The sequence below is a fragment of the Morchella sextelata genome, assembly GCF_020137385.1.
Source record: "Morchella sextelata strain SCLS chromosome Unknown scls_13, whole genome shotgun sequence".
NCBI classification, from domain to species: Eukaryota; Fungi; Ascomycota; class Pezizomycetes; order Pezizales; family Morchellaceae; genus Morchella; species Morchella sextelata.
Window position 1 is genome coordinate 1,127,499 of NW_025408628.1, and position 19,790 is coordinate 1,147,288.

Here is a 19,790-nt window from a genome sequence, read left to right on the forward strand (position 1 = left end):
AATATATCGAATCTAAAAACACCTTCAGCATGGCTCACCAAAATGCGCATATAATTATGCACCTCGCACAGCAGATCCAGCGCCTCACTTACAAGGATACCTTTATGAGGGGTCAGTACTATGTCCTTGCGAGAATAGTTTGCGACCCCTCTCCCCAGAACTCGTACTCCGAGCTTGTTCAAATCATGCATAAAATTTCTGCATATAATATTCGGCATTATACTTCTGCCTTAGAAGCAGAAGAAGTTAGAGTGCTGATTATAAACATGTGCGTCGAGAGGGTCCCGTGGGAGAAGGTATCGTTGTTTAAGACGTTTGTGGAGCAGATGGAGCATCTGCATGAGTTGAGGGTAGAGGTAATTGAGGAGTTGATTAGGCTCAAGTTTGACATGGATGTGGAGCTGCATTTAGGTAAATGCGATGGCTGTGAGGAATGTGAGGAACTCGAGGAAGAGTGAGCCAGTAGGCGAATTCTAGGTTTTGGAACATGCGCATGAGAATGTTCTATGCAGGCACGAGATGTTGCATCGAATCTTTCCCATTCGGGTCTCTAACTATTGATTGTAGTACTAAGAGAAAAGCAAAAGAAAATTGGGAACTTAGCACGGGCAAGAATTTGTTTAATCAAGACAATATGAAAAATTTAGTCACGAAGAATTTAGTCACGTAGGATTTATTAAAGAGATGTAGTTCTTGATAATGAACCTCGTCGATTTATCTATATATATTCGCCTAGATTGGCAGCTAAATGAAAATCGCTCACTAGACGTCGGTTTGATTAGTACAATTTCAATTACATCTGGAACTTCGAATCAATCGCTCGCATGGCCAAAATTATCCTAGGTAAACACTTTCTAAACGTTAGTGACAATGTCCACCAGAGGTCTCAAAGAAACATAAAAGGTGCAAGGTAGGGGGGGTTCGTCAGAAGTCCAGGACTATCATCGACCTACACACCCCTCCGAAGAAGAATATGTAGGCCTCGATAAAGAGGTACCAGAAAAATAGTATATATGTGATTGATCATCATTCGGAATTGTAGGGTATGGGATGAACAGCGGGAGGGCAGAATGGTTGTAACTTACATTAATGTGCACAGCTGCGCATATCGATCGAATGGTTGAAGGATTGGTGAGTCTTGATAGGTGAGAGTTCGCGTTGGCTTCAAGTTTGAAGTTTTTCTTTCTCATCGGAAATCCGATTAGTCATGTTGTCGCCAAGCGTGGATTCACCGCCTTAAGGGCAGGGGGCATAGGGCTAGGATAAGGCGACGTGGGGGTATTCGAGTGAGATTGGGAGATGCATCAATGAAAGCTGCGTAGACTTAAAAATTTTATTAGTGCCCATGATTTTAAAAGACTATGGGGGTAATTAGTTGCTTTCGTAGGTTTAAGGATGAACTCGTAAATCCCCAAGAACCCTGACTACATGTATCCGTGGCACCGGCGTGTTACTCCATCTCTCAGCAGGCCAAAAATTCTCTGAAAACAAATCCTTGGTAAAGTATCGAAAGAAGAAGAAGCTTAAGGGTATGTATGTCATTCAAAGCAAAAAAAGCATACATAAAAAGCATCAACTAACTCTGAAAGACCATAGACTCCAACGTTGAAACCCCCCTCGATTCCCACTAGAAAGTAACACCTCGTTGCGATTTTTAATGTTTTTCAGGTTCTTGCCCGAAAATTTTAGAGCTTTGTATAAAAAATATCAGTTATCTCATCGCTGGCGTTTGGGCATTACAGGACGGTGGAATATTATTTGTATTCGCACCCTGGACCACCCCATCGTCGCTTCCTTGTAAAATAATAACAAACCCATATACCGAGACAAAGGAAAAGGAGAGAGATAAGGAAAAGTACGTAGATGAGGTATATCAACGACCAAAAACAACAGGTCATTCAGTAAAGTAGTCAAGGCTTACTTCAACTAGCATTTGAGAACTAAGAATGATGATAAGATGAGGAGGCGGAAGAGAAGGGGTAGATAATCGAATGAGGTATGAGGAGGTGATGAGTTAAGGTAGTGCATAATATATCAAATAACAAGACGCAAACATGAACTATGGACCAAGCACCTTACTCAATAAACAGCCGAGGAAACAGAAATAGATAGGCAACTGAAAACGCCCCACTTGATATCCAAGAGCCCTAAAGAAACAACAAAAAATACGAAGAAAAAGGGTTTATAATAAAAAACAATGTCCAAGAAATATAGAAAGAAAAAAACCTAGTGGAAATAAGTCCGCAAGACGATGACAAAACCCGTGCCAAAAAGAAGAAAAGAAAAGGGAAAGGGAATAATTAGAAGTGCCCCCGATTAAGAGTGCCCAAGAGTGTTCGCCGCCGTTGCACGAATGGCCAATATCCCAAAATTGAAGTCCTGCCACCAAATCGCTGAGTCCCATTCATCCAAAATATTCCGCTCCGTTCTTTTTTTTCTTTTTTTTCTCGCAATGTTCCCACTCTGGGCCACAGATAGTCAAAGTGATAAACGAAATATGAAGGGAAGTGTATAAAACCAATAAATGTTCCCACCCAACAAAGCAGAACCCCCTAATGTTCTCCACCCAAATACTTTTATGATCCGTTCGTCTTAACACGTTTATTCCCGCCCACCCGTGGACTCTGCTTGACTTTATTGTTGACCGTACCATTGACACCGCTGTCACCTGCGTCCTCGTTTTGCTTCACCTCGCTAGTGGTACTTGCTCGTCGCCGCTTATTCGTTTGATTCGGAGATGTGTTCGCGCTTCCTACTGTCGTGCTCGTTTGTGAGCTCGGATTGCTGGTGGGATGACCCTGCTGCGAATGTTGGGTTACTAACCCTGGGGCCTGAATATGTGGACTTGGAGTTGTGCCTGGTCCTCCTCCCACTCCTCCAACACTTAGATGCGGTGAGGGTGGTACACCCATCCGCATCTCATTCGCCGATGGTGATCGTGTAAGACCAATTGGGAGTCCGCCCATCATTTGGTGCTGCTGCTGGTTAGGGCCTCGCGGAATGCCGCCAGGTCCGCCGGGGTGCCCCTGCTGTGGCTGAAGCCCCTGAGCCAGAGCTGAGGCATGCGCTGCTTGCTGCTGCTGCTGTTGTTGCTGCTGCTGTTGCTGTTGCTGCTGCTGCTGCTGTTGTTGTTGCTGCTGCTGCTGCTGCTGCTGTTGCATAGCTGCCTGTTGCTGTATCGCGTGCTGATGAGCTAGATGCTGTTGTTGCTGCTGCTGTTGTTGAGTCACAATACTTTGGAGAGCTTGGCTAGGTGTTAGATTCGCATTCGCTTGTGAAAAGCTGAAGAGGTCGCGCATTTGAGATATTGTTTCTGCGATCTACTCTCGTAAGCTAAGTGTACAAGCTACATAAACATTGTTTCAAATAATGACGGTACCTCCAAACATCTAAAAACAGTGTCAGGAACCCCGTACGGGTTCACCAGAGTTTCAGGCACATCCACATGACGTTGCGAGGGTCTCTTTCCTAACGATTTGCTGCCAGGCGATGACTTTATCTGGGCATCCTCGTTGGCGGATACCAGCGCACTCACGACTGACCGGGGGACGTAATCAATATGCTCGTTTGTCTGAAAATCCAACGCCTCCATCTGTGAATGAAGGTTGAAAGTTGCCTTCAGCACTCCAGTGGCAATCAACTGGAAAGATCGGAACTATGGTTAGTGCGCAACAAAGAGGGTTGGATGTGGACCAACTCACGTGACAATCGTTTTGGAACCAATACACGAAACTTGCTTTCGGGGATTCCACAATGTGCCCTTGGTTTGGAAGCGGCGTTTCCCGGGTACCTTCAAGCATGATCTGTACATTTCTTACACCGCTCTCGAATAATGTGTAGTAGTAGCGAGCTAGAACCTGGGTTGTAATCTCGAATTGCTTTGTTTCCCGCGTTGTGCTATTCCAGAGTGCCTGTCGCATTACACCGCCAGGCGAGTAGAAGTTTGAAACGAATGTTCGCCAATAGTTGATGTCGTTCGCAAGTCGAGGAGTCTCAAACGCAGCTAGGTGGCTACAGAATTGGTGTAATTTCAGTACAGAGGCACCTCGCAAAGATTGACTACCCGGAAAAGTCAGCATTTGCTAAAGACAGAACAAAGCTACCGAGATTTACGGTTGTTGCTGAGCCTGTTGAGCTCGGGCCTGGGCCTGGGCAGCCTGGGCAGCTAGTGCTACCTGTTGCTGCTGTGCTAGATTTCCCTGCATACTCATCTGTGGTTGTGGGGCCATGTTCATCGGGGAAGCCTGCGAATGAGCGGCAGCATTCGCTTGGTTCATGGCTATCTGTTGCGCAACCATTTGTTGCTGCTGCTGTTGTTGCTGCTGCTGCTGGGCTGCTTGCGCCTGTGCCAATTGTTGATGAATATGTGGTGGTAGACTCACATTTCCTCTCATTTGAGGGTTTCCACCCCCATATCCCCCCATATTAGCACCGGGTACGCCTCCTCCCGGCGGACCGCCTGTGTATAAACCGTTAGGAAGACCGCCGCGGACTTGGGGAGACCCGTTGTTCTGGCCATGAAAGATCATACCCGGGTTTCCCATACCCACATTCATTCCGTTCATCATCGCATGCTGTTGTTGGGCCTGCTGTTGTCGCTGCCGTTGCTGTGCTTGTACTAGCAACTGCTGTTGTTGTTGTATTTGGGCCATTTGTGCTTGTCCTGGATGTAACCCAGCTACCACTGGAGACGCCATGTTAGTGCCATTCATTCATTAACAATGAGAACTCCTTCATGACACCTCAATTGAGCCTCAACCACCTTTGAGGTAGGTCGCGAGCTTAATTAGCGCGATTCTCGCGCGCCAATTGAGATAACTAAGATCGAGCTCCTAAACTAAAATAGGGTGCTGGGGACTACTAACGCGCCATCTGATGTTGCTGTTGAGCAGCAGCCTGCTGAGCAGCCTGCTGAGCAGCATATACCTGGGCTTGTTGAGGATGTAATTGCTGCATCCCATGAGGCGCCGGTTGTCCTGGATGGCCTTGAACATGTTGTTGAGGACCCTGCTGCATACCTGGGTGCTGTTGCAGCTGGTTCTGGTGTTGAGGGTACGCGATCATGGTTCCGTGATTGTTTACGGCTCAGCGGCCGTTGGGGAAGAGGGGGGTCTGATGTCTAGTTGTGTTTATGTTCGAGTAGGTTTTTACTTATATATGGCGGTGATATAGTCAAGGGGTTTATATGGCTCTGGCTAGTGTGGGATGTATTATGAAGGTTGATGCGTAGTAATGGGATTAGGGTCTGAGTATAATAATAATCAGATGGTGAGGGTGAATGATGGACGGGCGATGCGAGTAGTTATTCAGACAATCGTGTCGATGGGGGCGACGAACGTACTGGGGGGAGGGATACCTGGGGAGGGGGCAGATATCTGGGGGGTTGTGGACTGGCTGGGTTGGGTGGGTAGGTCAAGCAAGTAAACTCAATAGCGGGTGAGGATCGATGTGAAAGAGGGGTTTAGGGTTGTTTTTTGAGGCTCGCGGAATGGAAAGGGAAAGGGTTGGCTGGTTGCTTTCTCGAAAGGGATCGGTTCGCGTGAGATGCACCGAGTAACGCCCAAGAAGCTTTTCCGGCCCGCTGGACAGGTCAGGAGTGGAACGGCGACGACGGCGGCGGCAGTAGCAGCGAAGTGGCAGCAGCAGCCAGAAGTAATGGTTGAATGCGGCAACAACAACGGGGGAGAGAGAGAACGACCACACGTAATGGAAGGCTCTTCCGGAGAATCAGAAGGGAGCGTGTGTGCGAGAAGAGAGTGAGAGAGGGTTGGGATGAGGAAAAAAGGTGAAGGGAGGTGAGGAAGGAGGAAGGAGGCGCGGGAGAGCGTCGGAAGTATTGGGTGGTGGGTAGGTAAGAAAGGGCTAGCAGTATGAGATAGAAAGAAGGAGCTGCAGCAGTAATAGCAATATGATGTATGTAGTTGTAACCAGCAGTAGTAGCAGTTGCAGTAGAACTGGACAAAACGGACAGAGCTGCTGCTGCGACCGTGAACAGCAGCTACAAATAGGATATTATTATAGACGTTTATGAGATCTCATGACTTCTAGGACGTAGATAGATAGGTGGACTGTTATTCCCCTTCTCCCGCTTTTTTTTTTTAAAAAAAAAAAAGTACTTTCTTTTCCTGAATTTACCTCTGTCTCTCAGTAGGGCATCATTTAAATACGCAGGAAAAAAGTAGTAAATGCCGCCGGTCTCAGGGGGAGGAGCAGGCAATAATCAAAATTCGAGAGGCTGCACTTTGCTGGGGCAGAACAAGAAAATGTGCACTGTACTGTGGGAAGAAGCAAGTACTTATAAGATCAGAGAACCAAAAAATGGATCCTCAGAATGAAGCAAAAGAGGAGGGGAGAAGAATTGTGTGCACCTTTTTTTTTTTTTTTTTATTGCAAGAGCAGAGCCCTCGCTGTTCGCTCCCTCTCTCTGGGGGTCTGGGGGGCAACAGTGGTGGTCCTTTTTTCCCTCCATTACCGCTAATTTACTAATTAACTGTCTTTTTCCTTACCAAGATGGGATGATTTGTCAGTAAAATCCTACGTGATAACCCTAACCCACTGTGCCAATTTCTCTTACATCGGTCAAAAAATTTTCTTTTCCTTCCCGTGTGCTGCCTATAAAGGATCCGATGAGCCTCTCAACATCATTAACACCATGTCCCGCGACCGTGAACATCGAAAAGGAAGTACTGACATTGCCAGGTGCTTCCATCAAAAGTTACTGGTATGTACTCTCTCCTCCATCTTCCATTCACTACCCTTCATAAACTTCTGAATGATGAAAACCTACGCACACCTTCTTTCCCAATCTTATTCGATCATGATTGAGGCCGCAGTGCTGTTCGGGCTCGATCCAGCCTTCGGGATGGATTGACCTGTCTACTTGCCAGTACTTTGTTGTCTGACTTTTCAGAAGTCAATTCACTACATCTTGCCCCACTTGTCATTACTGTTGTGACCATTCGCTAACATTGTGGGAGAAAAGACTTGACAGGTTCCATCGATCAATATCAATAATCCGTACGGTCAACAGGCTCACCACAAAAGGTCAGTCTAATTTTTCTACAGTTCCCCCCTCACTGCCCAATTGCACCTCCCCTTCCCCCTCCCCCGCGTTCAGATGATGAAAGCATATCCTACATTCGCAGTTTCCTCGGTAGCATACGCAAGAACCCATTTTGTATTGCCAGTGACCGCTGCAAGACCTTTCTTGGAAGTCTGATTCGAACGCTCAAATCCACCAATTAAAATTTATTGCCTATCACACTCTAATCGTGATCAGTCATGCTAACATCTTAAAGGTTATACTACAGGTCTTATCGACTTGCGGTCCATGTAATCAATCAACTCAATAATACTACTACCACCAGTAATAACACATATAATAAGAATACTAATACTAATAATAATAATAAAAATAAAAATCGATTAATAGTCTTTAAAATACAATTTGTAAAATCTTCTGTCGTGAAAATGTGCTCTGTAATACTCCATCCTCATCGTATCCACCCCTACCCGTGATCCTCTGCCATCATCAAATATATCCATCTCTCTCCTCCATCAAAAAACTGCATGTCTCGGCCCGTTTCCAACTGCACTGGCTTACTTCGTGTGGAACCTATGTAGCCTCGCCAATTTGCAGTTGTGCGTTGTTAGAGCATGTAGAATTTCGTCATGGGTACAACAGAAATTGCGGGGAACACATTTTTTTTATCCTGTTCCTTGCATGAGATCTTACTCTAACGGCGGTCAACTTTGGTACCTTGAAGGGAGGGAGGAATAGGTAATGCTCGGACAGGGTATTTGGCAGATCATTTTAGGTCATCCACTCCTAGATCCTCACTCGACGCCATGGGTTGGTGACATGTATCTATCAGGGGATGATATATGTACCTCTACGTAAAGGATCAGATGGTGCTCCTATGGACCCATGGAAATCCAGAGACTATTGCCTGAAGCAGCAGCTAAGTTGCATGATCCCAATATCGGCGGATGAGTATTAATTCAAATTACATATAATTCATCTATGTACAGAGTATTAGATAATACTAGTGCAACTTTGCTCTGTAGACGGAAAATAAAGATATGATAACCCAGGGCTGCTGAAGGCTATGTAGCTCCATCCATTCCAAAGTCGTTTCGTTTCCTGTGTTTTGATGCTGATGCTGTTATTCGTGGGTTAGCATAAACACATGTGAGAATCGTAGATTGCTGTTAGCTTCAACTCAAACCCCGACTCGCACGGTTTCTATTTAGAGAGCTGTAGATTAGTACAAGCACCTAAGAGAAATCATCGGTTCCCCATATTATAGCGGAAAGATGCATGTGCTATATGCTGTTCAATGTTACTTAGTGGTGGCCAAGCTTTTCAGAAGCGGTCTTCATAAGATCTCACTCGACGTAGTCATAACGAACTTACAAAAATCAAAGAAAATAAACGAGAAACGAAGTGAAAGAGAGGAAACTCAATACAACCATCCACATAACCCTAGTGCTTACAGAAGGAAAGTCACAGATATTTACAGTACGAACCTAACTTATCATTTCCCTCTCCGGCGGCGCGCCTTTTTTTCGTATCGTAATTATCATATCATGTCATGCAGCTTTTCTCAGTACGTTTTTGGTTTTGTTTTTTTCACATAATCTTCTCTCTTTCGCAGACATCAAATCAATCAATCAAAAACCAATCACATCATCAATCACCACACGCACACATCTCACACTACGAGATTTCACCGGCAGAAGCGAAAATCACGGTGTCACGACTCACGTAATCTTACGTCTCCGGAACGAGAGAGAGGAAGGGAAGAGGGGAACCTTTGTCCGCTCCCATGGCCGTATGTTCTCCCGTCCTCTCTCTATCCCGGATTTCCGCCGATATGTGTGCGCTCCCGCCCCTGATTCCCCTGACTTCCCATATCTGCACTATCAAACCACCTACGACATGATAAGAGACGAGGAACGATTAATGACAAAAGAGATAACATCGAAAAGAAAAAGAGAAAAAAACAGAACAACAAAATGCAAACCACAAAATTATTCCAGAGAGAATAAGCTGCAGCCCAATAGCTCCCCGGATGTAATCAAAGAAGAGGATGATGATGACGACAGGAAGATTCCAATATATTAGGTCCCCGGTGCGGCGCTGCCTGCATTTCCTGCTTGCTGTTGCATCATGGCAGCATAATACATTGCGCAATAGGCTTGGTATCCTCCATATGGCGCATATGGGTCACTAGGGTCGGCAGATACACCAGGAGTCGCACCAGCAACACCAGGTGGTGCGCCAGCTGCAGGCTGCTGTTGTTGCTGGGGCTGCGAATAAGCTGCCCATGAGGGTTGCTGGTGCTGTGTCTGTGAAGATTGGTTATAGGAATCATTGTGGTGCCCACTTCCAGTGCTGTGGTGTGAATGTCCCCCCCCTCCTGCTGAGTGAGAAGGCTGTGGGCGGTTTGGTGGCCCATTACGTGACTTTGAGTACTGGGTGAGCGAGGTTAGTATATAGGTTGCTATAGAGGGGAAAAGGAATAGAAAAGAGAAGGGAATTATGTACAGAGGCTTCCACTTTTTCTTCGATAGCTTGACGGGCGCGGTTGATCGCGTCGCGGGTTCCAGCGAGGGCGATTTCTCGCTCGGGATCGTTGGGGTTGCATTGGGAGGAGACATTAATTCTGCATCCGGTTGAGGATTGCATTTCTTTGATTGTCTCTCCGCCTGTTTAGACAATTAGTATGACATAGAACTAGGTTTTGAAGAATTAGGATTACCTTTTCCGATGATCATCCCCACCGCGTCAATAGGGACTTTAATGGTCTCTGTTATCCTTCCATCCGTTCCACCGCCGCCCCCACCGCGTCCAGCGTCACCATGACCGCCGTAGTATCCGCCGCCGCCGCCGCCGCCTGCTGGGGGGCCTCGCTCGGGGCGGCCGCCTCCGATACTAGGTGGTGGTCCGGTACCAGCATTGTCGCTCTCGACAATTTCCATGATCAATCGTTTGGCATGTTCCGCAGCAGCTACCGAACCAATGAGATTTACAGGCCTCTGGCCATTCTGCGATTTGGCTTCGCCCACGATGTTGACATGACATCCGGACTTGTCCTGGATATCCCTAATAGTTTCACCTCCACGACCAATAATCAAACCGACTGTACGGTCTGGGACAAGTATCTGTATTGAGTCCTCTACACGGTACATATCAAGTCAGAATTACGTTCCGCGGATTTCCATCGATTTTAATGGGGATGAAGAAAGGATATTGAAGAACGGAAAAGGAAAGAATCGCGCCAATTCACCACTGCTGTTACTTATGCTGCCATGGAAATTGGACCAACCTCCGTCTCTTAGGTTGGGCTGGCCGGCGCCCCCACCACCACTACCGGCGCCCCCACCGCCGCCAAACTTGCCTCTACCACCCCCTGCGGGCCCACCGCCCATACCACCTCCACCAGAAGGACCATTCTCGGCAATAATAGCTTCAATGGCTCTTCTGGCAGCAGCGATCTGAGGGCGGCTTCCCTGAATATTGCATATTCTTTCGCCGCCGCTGTCTCGGTCCTGACCATTAGTCAAGAACTGCACCCTTGCGCCAGTTTCTTGTTCTACGCGCCGTAAAGTCTCACCACCGCGACCGATAATAAGCCCTACGAGTGTAGATTCAATGTTCATTTGTTCCGCATCCGGAGGTGGAGAACGAGTTCTATGCCCACCAAATCTAGCCCCTTCGGCGCGCGCGGGAGGAGGCGAGTTTTGATATCCACCACCACCTCCGGGAGGTCCACCGCGGCGTTGCGCGGGCGGACTGTATGAGCGCTCTCTGTCACGAGTGCTATAGTCGTTTGTAGCGCGACCACGGCGCTCGTCGCGGAAAGGGTTATATGCGTCTCTAAATTCAGGTCCGCGGCGAGCAGGGGGAGATCGCGAGCGTGAGCGTGAGCGACGAGGAGGAGCGCCATAGCGGGACCGGGGATCTTCGTAGCGAGTGGCTAGAGAGAAGAACAGGCCGCAAAGATTAGATTGGATAACTTTATATGAAAAGGTTGGAATTGACTCACGTGCTTGTTCTCTATAGCCCTGTTGAATTCCCATCTCTGCAGCACGAGCTTTCGCCCGCGCGACAGCATCATCAAGGGAAACTTTCCCTGAGGTGGTAGGCTTTATGTTTGAAAGATCAAGGGAACCTGATGCAGAAGGCTGCGGCAAGTTGTAACCCTGAGGAGGAGAAGTGATGTTTTGACCTGGCTGCCCAAGTCCTTGGGGCATGCCATTATAACCTTGTACAGGACCTTGGCTTCCAGGCGGTCGCGCAGCTTTGGGGAGGAAGAAATTTCAGTTAGCGACAAACTCGGAAGTTGAACAAGGGGACAAAGAGTAGAGAAGACGGGTATAGGAATAGAGTGAATTTACTTAGAGCTGCGAGTAATGCAGCGACATTTTGATCGGCAGCCATATTAGAAGGCTGAATTAAGCGCGATAGATTATGATATTGCCCTTCTCGAGGTATGGTAGTAACAGACGCGAGATAGAGGTTGTGATGGTTGGGAACAGAGGTTGAACAAAAGGAAGCGCCGGACGAACGTATTAATTTGTGAGAAGACCGAAATGGTGTGTGTGTGGAGGGGATAGACAAGTTCTCCAGACCTCTCTGTATGGTATGATGTGACGTTCCTTGGTGTTGCGCTGCCCTTATTCTGAGGGGGGGGGGGGGGGGGGGGTGAGAGTGAGAGAAGTGAGGTCAGAGGTCAAAGACCAGTCAGCGGGAGGAGAAGAGTGAGTGAGATCAAGAGGTGAGCGAGTGAGCGAGCTGGACAGGGAAGTCTCTGTCTGTCCTTCCTTCACTCGCGCAGGCTAGCAACAAAAATAGGTAGAAAAGGAATAGGCTCGCAGAAACAACCACAAAAGTGGCAATTTGTCAAGACTCTAGAGAGAAAGAGATGGATATATACAAATGCATATGTAGGCAGAAATTGGAATTAAGGATACATTAGTAGATTTCCAGCATCCAGCCACTCAGACTTGATGTCAGCCAGCAGTCATCAAATTGAGCGCCGAAGGAGACTGCCGATATTCTTCATATTGTAATTACGTGATATCTATTAGCCACAATCTTGGCTGTGCATTGTGCCACGCCACATGGATCGAAGTAATGTACCTACACGTACTTCTACTATGTACATATACTTGATTAAACCTAGAGACATTGGGTGCGATAGCACTTGAAACTGAATTTTTACTTCAATGATTGGAACTATTATCTCCCAATCGAGGCCGGCTGTAATTTTGAAGTTAAATTCCAGTATTTTTCTTCCTCGGTTCTATAATGTGAGAAATGATAATGCTTGCATGTTTTAGCTAAGTGCACCACTAACGAGATCCACTGCTCTGAATAAAGGCCTAGAGAATATATATGGCATTTATATAAGATTTAAATTGTATGCTGCCGTATTTTTCGGAAAATGATAAGGGTACTCAATACTGAAAATGTGTGTCTTTATAACCTTTATAACATAGAATATACAATGCTGCTTAAGCTTATGCCACACAAGAAGCTGAACACCCCTTGGTTACACATGCCATATTGCGGGACCGAGAAAAATCCATTACCATATTAATTTAAGGTTTTTATTTGGCCTACTAGTCGATGGCATCTAGTGGCACACATATAGTTTATGTTTTGGACAATAAGATAGGTTAATTGGGGATACGTATTTTCCCCTCATGATCATCCATATTTCAGAATGCGTGGTTACCAATTATTTGAGACAATCAATATATGGAGGTGGCTATATATATACATGTATATATATCTGATATCTCCCAACACAGAATCCGTTAAGGGTTGCAACCACATGTACTCGCAATTTTTTGGCGTTTCCGGACTGAACTGGGTCTGCATATGGGCGAAAATCGTGCATAAGAACCATATTTTGGTGGTATGCAGACCCAGTCCAGTCCGGAAACGCCAAAAAATTGCGAGTAGCTTCAAGTTATTACATGCAGTCGATACATATAACCCCTATAAAACATACAAAAGGCCTATATTACAATAACTTCAAAGTACGCAGTTCTTTTGGGCGATCAATATGTAACAGAGGTGCCCAGAAGAGCACATATACATGTATATTCCCAGATGAATATATCCCCCTCACCTATCGATATATCAGTGGTCTGCTACATAGAGCTGCGTGTTAGATAAATGTAGTACATGTACATGTAGTTTAGAGCTTCTGTAGCTTCGAATATGCACATAGATTTTTAGCCCCGCGTATTAGCTTTATTCGAAGCTAGCCGTCAACTTAGGCCCTCTATAATAGATTGCTCTTATGCTGTGAATTTGGGGCCATTGATGTCGTTGAAGAAACGGGCATAATGAAAGGATTTTAAAATTTTGTGATAGCCCAAGATAGTGGTAGATTTTCTAATAAAGATATCTTGATTGCCTTAGAACTGTCTTTCTTCGTTTAATTTATCTTGGAGTTGGTCCCATGGCCCAGGGAAATTTGTTAAAGTACACTCCTACATGTAGTTATATATATGGCTATGGAACTATGTACCTCTAATTCTTATTTACGTAATTGCAATGTAATTTTTGACGTATTTCAAGCTTTTAAAACAAAGGTGGCGGTCTTAACGTCGTTGAAGTAGATAACGTGATGGGGTTGGGCGAAGTGCAGTTGCGCAGGTAGGCTTGCTGCCCTGAGTGACGTTACTACATGTACATGTATCTTGCTCCCTCTGTGTCCTTTCCCCGGTACCTGCGCCATACCTACATGTACATAACATCCACTACCTACACCTCCCCCACTACCTACACCTACCCCACCAACATCCCTCAGAACTACAACTCCTTCCCATCTTCTTCCCATTCCGAACTCTCTCTTGAAGTTTACTCTTTCATCAAACTTTCATCAACCATTCCATCATCCTCCTCCCCAGCAACAGAAGACACACTTTGCTATCACGATTCCACTCTTCAAAATTTCCTCCTCTATCTCAAGCTCTCTCATTGAGCTCTTGGATATAACACTATCAGTTATTCCGTCCATCTTTGTGTTCATCACCATCGTCTTGATAATTCTTGTCACTTCACCTTCTACCATCCTCGAATTATTATCCTTCAAAATGTCTGGCATTAGTGCTAGTTTTGATCCTGGCAAGCAACCTATTTCGATGGGATCAGTAAAATCCTCCTCTTCATTTTCTTCGTCGTCTTCTTTCACTACCACCTCCTCCCCCTCCCCTTCTCCCCCCCCTTCACCTGCCGCCGAAAGAACTATTGGAGAAGGCAAAGAAAATATCGAAGGAGGTGGAGAAGGTATCGAAGTAGGAGAGGAAAGCACAAAAAAGTCCAAACACAAAAAGAAAAAGAGAGGTGCCCAAGCCAGAGCGAACCATGAAGCACGTAAAAAAGAAAGAAGAAGCTTCAACGGAGGCTACTCTTCTCAAAGCTTGACTCCTTCTCGCAATGTTACCCCTATCATATCTGGCACTGGTTCCTACTCAGCCACTGGGAGGCAAATAGTTCAAGATCTCTTCTCTGTTTACGGGCTACCTAAGCTTAACAAGTCTTTTGATTTGAACACTGCTGTCCCTTCGTGGGGTAATCAGCACCAGGTTAGTTTATTGTTTCCTTTTCATTCTTGTATATCACCCTCTAACTGTAAACTTCTAGATCAATTACCACAATAACATGTCTGTACGAAGAGCACCAGTTGGTGACCATTGGAATCTATCACAGCGAGGATATTATACTACGCAACAGAATGGGCCAGGAAACAGAGCTCTTTCTGAAGCCGTTGGAACTGGAAACTCTAGCTTTGATGATACCATTATGGGAAACACTACTGATGGACACAACAATGGGAGCGGCTATGACGATTCCCATGATGAAAGTCTCTATAATCCCACCAGATTTACGCAAACATATTTCTCCAAGCCGCAGGAACTGACGTCCCCCGTCTCTGACACTACATCTTGCCATCATACTGATTCCGAGGTTGATCCTGATTTGGCCAAAGTTCTTAACCCAGTCGACCGCGGGATTGCGACCTCCACAGAGCTTTCCAAAATCCAACACCTTTTGTCCAACATCCGGATAGACGATTATGATAACCAGGAACAAGTTACCAAATCAGTTGAAAATGGCACTATCAAGCATGACGAGTGCGCAATAGCAATAGATCGAGGTGTTGAGCCCGTCGAACGCAAAACTGAAGAGATTTCCGAGCCAGTTGAGAATAATGTGCTCAGAATCACCGAGATCATCCAAAACGACTCTCCTGAAGTCAACAAGTTGAACCAATGCCATCCTAAAGAGGAAGCCACCAAGCCAATCGAGCCTGTAGTAAACGAAACGACTGATTCAATTGGCTGGATTTTGATTGGGATCGTTGAGCCAAGTGAAGGTGGCTCACCTGAGTCCATCAAATCAGGTGACTGCAAGAATGTAGAAGAAGTTATCCGGCTAGACGACTATGTTTTGCCTGAAGCCAATGAGTCAGTCGGACACAAAGTAGAGGAAGACATTATTACGCCAGTTGAGAGCAGCTCCCTTGAAGTTACAGAGCCTGCCGAATGTCAAACTGCAGAGGAACTGAGCAAGCCAGAGGAGTATAACGGTCCTGAAATTATTAAACCGACTGAGTGCAAAGCCGGGGTTGAAACCATCGATCAAGCTCAAAACGAAAATATTGAACTCATCAAGCTAGTGCAATCTGATTCGATTGGACGTACAGAAGAGACCTTCAAAGAATTGCATCAAAAAGTTTGTCTTTTGATATCCCTGATTTATTATTTATCTCAATAGAATTGTAGTTTTCTAATTTCCATCTAGATCGGATTTGAAATAGCACACGATCCTTCGGGAAATGAAGAAACTACAATTTTTGCATCCGAGAAGATGTTAGAGAAGCTGAGGGCTCGAATGATTCAGGAATATAAAGAGAGGATTAAGGATTGCGAAGCTGAGCTCAAGGATAAGGAGTCTGCACTCCGAGATGAAAAGCTTATTTCTCAGAAAAAACAAGTAGGTCTTATTCATAACCCAGAAGATTATAGGAATTACAAAAATAATGTCTAACTTTTTCTAACTAGGATTGTCTCGAGAATTACATGGATATTACTGAAGGGCTTACCACTAAAGTGTCAGAATTGAACAAAAGCCTAGATCTAGAGAAGAAGAAAGCCGAGCAGGCGATTGAGAAGGAATTTGAAATTACTAAAGCACTTACAATCACACAAGAAGCCCTTCACGATATGCAAACACTTGCGGATATAGAAAGGAGAAAGGCCGAGGATGCGGCTAGGAAGGAACGTAATGCTACCAACGAGTTGGATATGTTTACGTATACCTTCGAGGGCTTGCAGGCCCGGGTGGATCTGGAGGAGGCAAACACGAAGGCCGCAACAAGAAAAGAACAGGAAACCGCCAAACAGCTTAAAATCGTGATAGAATCCTTCAAGGCCACCAAAGCACGTCTGGAAAAGGAAGAGACTAAAGCCAAGAGACTCGCTAAAAAGGAATCTGAAACAGCCAAACAACTTAAACTCATGACGGAATCATTTAAGACAGTGCAAGCACAGGCCAGCGAGGATAAAAAGAGGGCCGAACAGGCGATCAAGAAGGAATCTGATACCGCCAAACAACTCACAATTATGACAGAATCCCTCAAGGAAATGCGTGCGACTTCTGATAAGGATAAGAAGAAGATAGAAAAGGCGGCCAGGAAAGAATCAGACGCGGCTAAAAAGCTCGAGGCCAACATGGAGACTTTGAAGGAAATGCGAGTAAACATGGAGAAGGAGAGAATGAAGGCTAAAAATGCGGCCGAGAAAGAGGCTGATACAGTAAAACAACTTGAAGCTATGACGGAGTCTCTTAAAGAAGTTCGTGCAAGTGTAGAGGAAGAGAAAAAGAAAGCTAAATCCGAGATTACCAGGGTCAAGAAGATGAACAAGGCTTTAGAAAAATCGGCTACTGAGAAAGAATCAAAAATCACTAAAGAACTCGAAGCCCTAAAGGAATCACTCAAGGAGATGCAAACATTTATTGACGAAGAAGAAAAGAAGGCAGACAAGGCCGCCCAAAGGGAGGTCGATACTTCAAAGCAAATCGAAGTAATGGGGAAATCCCTCCAAGAGCATGTCTCCAGGATTGCGGCCTTAGGTAGCGAAAAGATTGAGATGCAAAGGGTTCTCAATGAACTTGCTCAACAGAATTCTTTTCTGAAAGCAAAAGAAGAAGCTGATAACGAGCTTCTGAAAAACAGCTACAAGATCGTTCGCAATCTCAAAGATCGCTTCAAATCCTTTCTCCCTAGACCCGACTCAAATGCAGCGATTGTGAAGATGCCCGTATCCATAGTCATCATGGCAAACTCCAATATCAAGCAACTCAAAAAACTTATGCAAACAAACGAAAGTATCGAATATGAGCAGGCATTGGCAAGAAAAGAAAAGTCCGATGCAATTGATTCAACCATTCTGAAAATGGACACCGACAAGATGGCACAAGATCTCGTCCTATGGAGGGCCAAATGCAAGGAGCTGGAAACAAAAACTGCCGTTCTAGCCAAAGCCAGTCCGGTTAAATCGATTCCTACCGCTTATAAAACGATTAGCAACCCTACCGCCGTTGCTAACATCGACACTGCAAAGAAGGACAGCGATTTCAAAGGCCAGGCCCAGACTACAAAGGCCAAGCGTGGTGGAGGAGGAGGCAGAGGAGGAGGCAGAGGAAAAGGGAAGGGGAAGAGGGTGGCCATCATGAATGTGTTTGACTTCACCAATGGGATTCCAGAGGATGTTAACTTGGAGGACGGGATGCGCACTCTTCTTGGTCGGGCGTCGCCAAATTTCGGGGAATGCAGCAATCAACAATCCAAGTAGGGACTCTGTTTGGGCTTTTTGGGCGAGGAATACGGGCGGTAACGGTGAAAACGGGGATCGTGAACCGAAGCAATAGATCTCATTAAATTACCCTTTATCCCCATATCACATAACTTCTTATCTAATTTTGTGTGGTCTCTTTTGAACCCTTCTGTTATACATGTACTGTACGAGTCACCACTACACGTATATACCTGTAGCAACCTCACCAGGGTATAGTTACAAGTCTCACAACCAAGCATAGAATAAACTGTTAACATCATTTACGTTTGTTGCATGCACTAATCTCTTGGTGTATCCAAAACTACATTACATTTAGGTCATATAAACTTGGTAAGTTATGCAGTAGAATGGAAAGCGAAGTTTATTGATTAACTTATTGATTCGTACGTATGAGCACTATGTAGTTGGCGGTGTTGCTTATGGAATTTTCAATCAAGATCATTTGGTTTGATTTACATTATGCACGATAAATGTATACATAGTTTCCAGATCGACACCAAGGTTCTTACATGTACTTACAAAAAATACCAATACGCCATTTTCAAGTCCCTTGTTGTGATATCCCTTCGTGACACCCGTAACATCCAGCATTTAAAATCAACTTAAAGCCACTAGATATAGATGCAATAACTATCAGACCAATCACCCTAAACCCGCCTGGGTATACCTGTCCAAGAAATGCTACACCAAGTACCGCAACAGGTGCCCAGGGAATGGAGAAAAAATCGTTTCATCACCTAGCCCACTCTTTTTGCCTTCATGAACCATCACTCGACTCATCGGCGCTAGCAACTCACGCACCCAAATCTTGGTTGACGTGCGGGGAGGTTTTGTATCTAGTGACTATACGTAGTCATGGCAGTAGCGCTTAACTGATTTTTCAGCTACTTTCGCGCGAGCTGAGAGATGCATGTAGGGCATGGTGATATATCACTACATGTGGTCATGGTGGTCCGGAGGTGGAAAGTTTTGTTGTCGACTGTGCCAGGAGTTGGGGGATATATAAAGGTCCGCGCCGTCTCTGTTGTGTGGTATTTCATGGGGAATGGGGGTCTTTTTTTTACCTTGTTCATAGTAGGTGGAAGGGTGGTGATGGTGGTAGTGAAGGGGTGGAGAGGAGGCGAGTGATTGTCTATGATTCGGATGGTTGGGGTTGAAAGCTGATTGGCTACTCCAACATTTCCACCCTTACCTGGAGACCATAGATATCATCAGACACCGATGATAGACACTGGCCTGCACGCTCCACCAGTGATAGCCCAGCCCGTAGTACCACCAATATCCTATTTCAAAGCCCTGTAGTGCCAGCGTAGCCAGTGGGAGTGTAGTTTTGCGCATCTGGAATTGGCGAAGAGAGATGCTTCTCGGGGCCGGGGATGGCGAATAAGAGTACACTATCTGAACTGACACTATGTACTAAGTTATACTATAGGTAAACGATTACTCGTTTTCCTCTTTTTTCTGAACAGCATGCCCCATGGGCAGGCCACACGCTGTTAGGTGTGGCTTTACCAGTGATGTATCGGGCCAGTAGAAATCACATTCCACAGAAAAACTGAAAGTACAGAACCAGAACCAGTAGGCTAACCTATATGCAAACCCTCGATGAGCATCGCCGGTAAACCGGCAAGCTCGCAAGGATAACCATAAAAAAAGTCTACCACCCGACGAGCGGCTAGCTCTTGTTTTCCGAGCCAAAAATAGATCTTGATGGTCCAGCTAGCTAATATCAAAATAAACCGGCGCCCGTCCTGTTTCAATCTCAATTCTTTCTGTTTCTGTTTCTGCGGGTTAGGTTGCTAGGTCACAGATTATCACTCGACCCGGGAGTTTCCGGTGGTGGGCGGGGTGTTGTCACTTAGCGGAGAAAACTTACGATGCCCACATCATAAGTACAATGAGTC

The 19,790-nt window shown here is 45.6% G+C and overlaps 5 protein-coding genes across 5 annotated transcripts; 3 read left to right on the forward strand and 2 right to left on the reverse strand.

Moving 5' to 3' along the window:
* Positions 1-29: 29 nt before the first annotated feature.
* Positions 30-458, forward strand: H6S33_002709 (uncharacterized protein; the record flags this gene model as incomplete). The annotated part of the gene is made up of 1 exon (XM_044834076.1): positions 30-458. One exon carries the CDS (start codon positions 30-32, stop codon positions 456-458), a length of 429 nt encoding a protein of 142 aa, XP_044692870.1.
* A 2,118-nt stretch (positions 459-2,576) lies between these two features.
* On the reverse strand, positions 2,577-5,064 carry H6S33_002710 (uncharacterized protein; the record flags this gene model as incomplete). Its single annotated transcript, XM_044834077.1, has 7 exons — positions 2,577-2,755; positions 2,824-2,883; positions 2,948-3,320; positions 3,380-3,640; positions 3,702-4,059; positions 4,114-4,684; positions 4,866-5,064. The coding sequence occupies 7 exons, from the start codon at positions 5,062-5,064 to the stop codon at positions 2,577-2,579; spliced, it is 2,001 nt and encodes a 666-aa protein (XP_044692871.1).
* Positions 5,065-5,544: 480 nt separating this feature from the next.
* H6S33_002711 (uncharacterized protein) lies at positions 5,545-5,760 on the forward strand (the record flags this gene model as incomplete). The annotated part of the gene is made up of 1 exon (XM_044834078.1): positions 5,545-5,760. The coding sequence occupies one exon, from the start codon at positions 5,545-5,547 to the stop codon at positions 5,758-5,760; it is 216 nt and encodes a 71-aa protein (XP_044692872.1).
* A 3,363-nt stretch (positions 5,761-9,123) lies between these two features.
* H6S33_002712 (uncharacterized protein) lies at positions 9,124-11,446 on the reverse strand (the record flags this gene model as incomplete). The annotated part of the gene is made up of 6 exons (XM_044834079.1): positions 9,124-9,477; positions 9,551-9,711; positions 9,765-10,181; positions 10,332-10,982; positions 11,052-11,306; positions 11,404-11,446. 6 exons carry the CDS (start codon positions 11,444-11,446, stop codon positions 9,124-9,126), a joined length of 1,881 nt encoding a protein of 626 aa, XP_044692873.1.
* A 2,672-nt stretch (positions 11,447-14,118) lies between these two features.
* On the forward strand, positions 14,119-17,883 carry H6S33_002713 (uncharacterized protein; the record flags this gene model as incomplete). The annotated part of the gene is made up of 4 exons (XM_044834080.1): positions 14,119-14,610; positions 14,669-15,760; positions 15,830-16,021; positions 16,090-17,883. The coding sequence occupies 4 exons, from the start codon at positions 14,119-14,121 to the stop codon at positions 17,881-17,883; spliced, it is 3,570 nt and encodes a 1,189-aa protein (XP_044692874.1).
* Between the last annotated feature and the right edge of the window lie 1,907 nt (positions 17,884-19,790).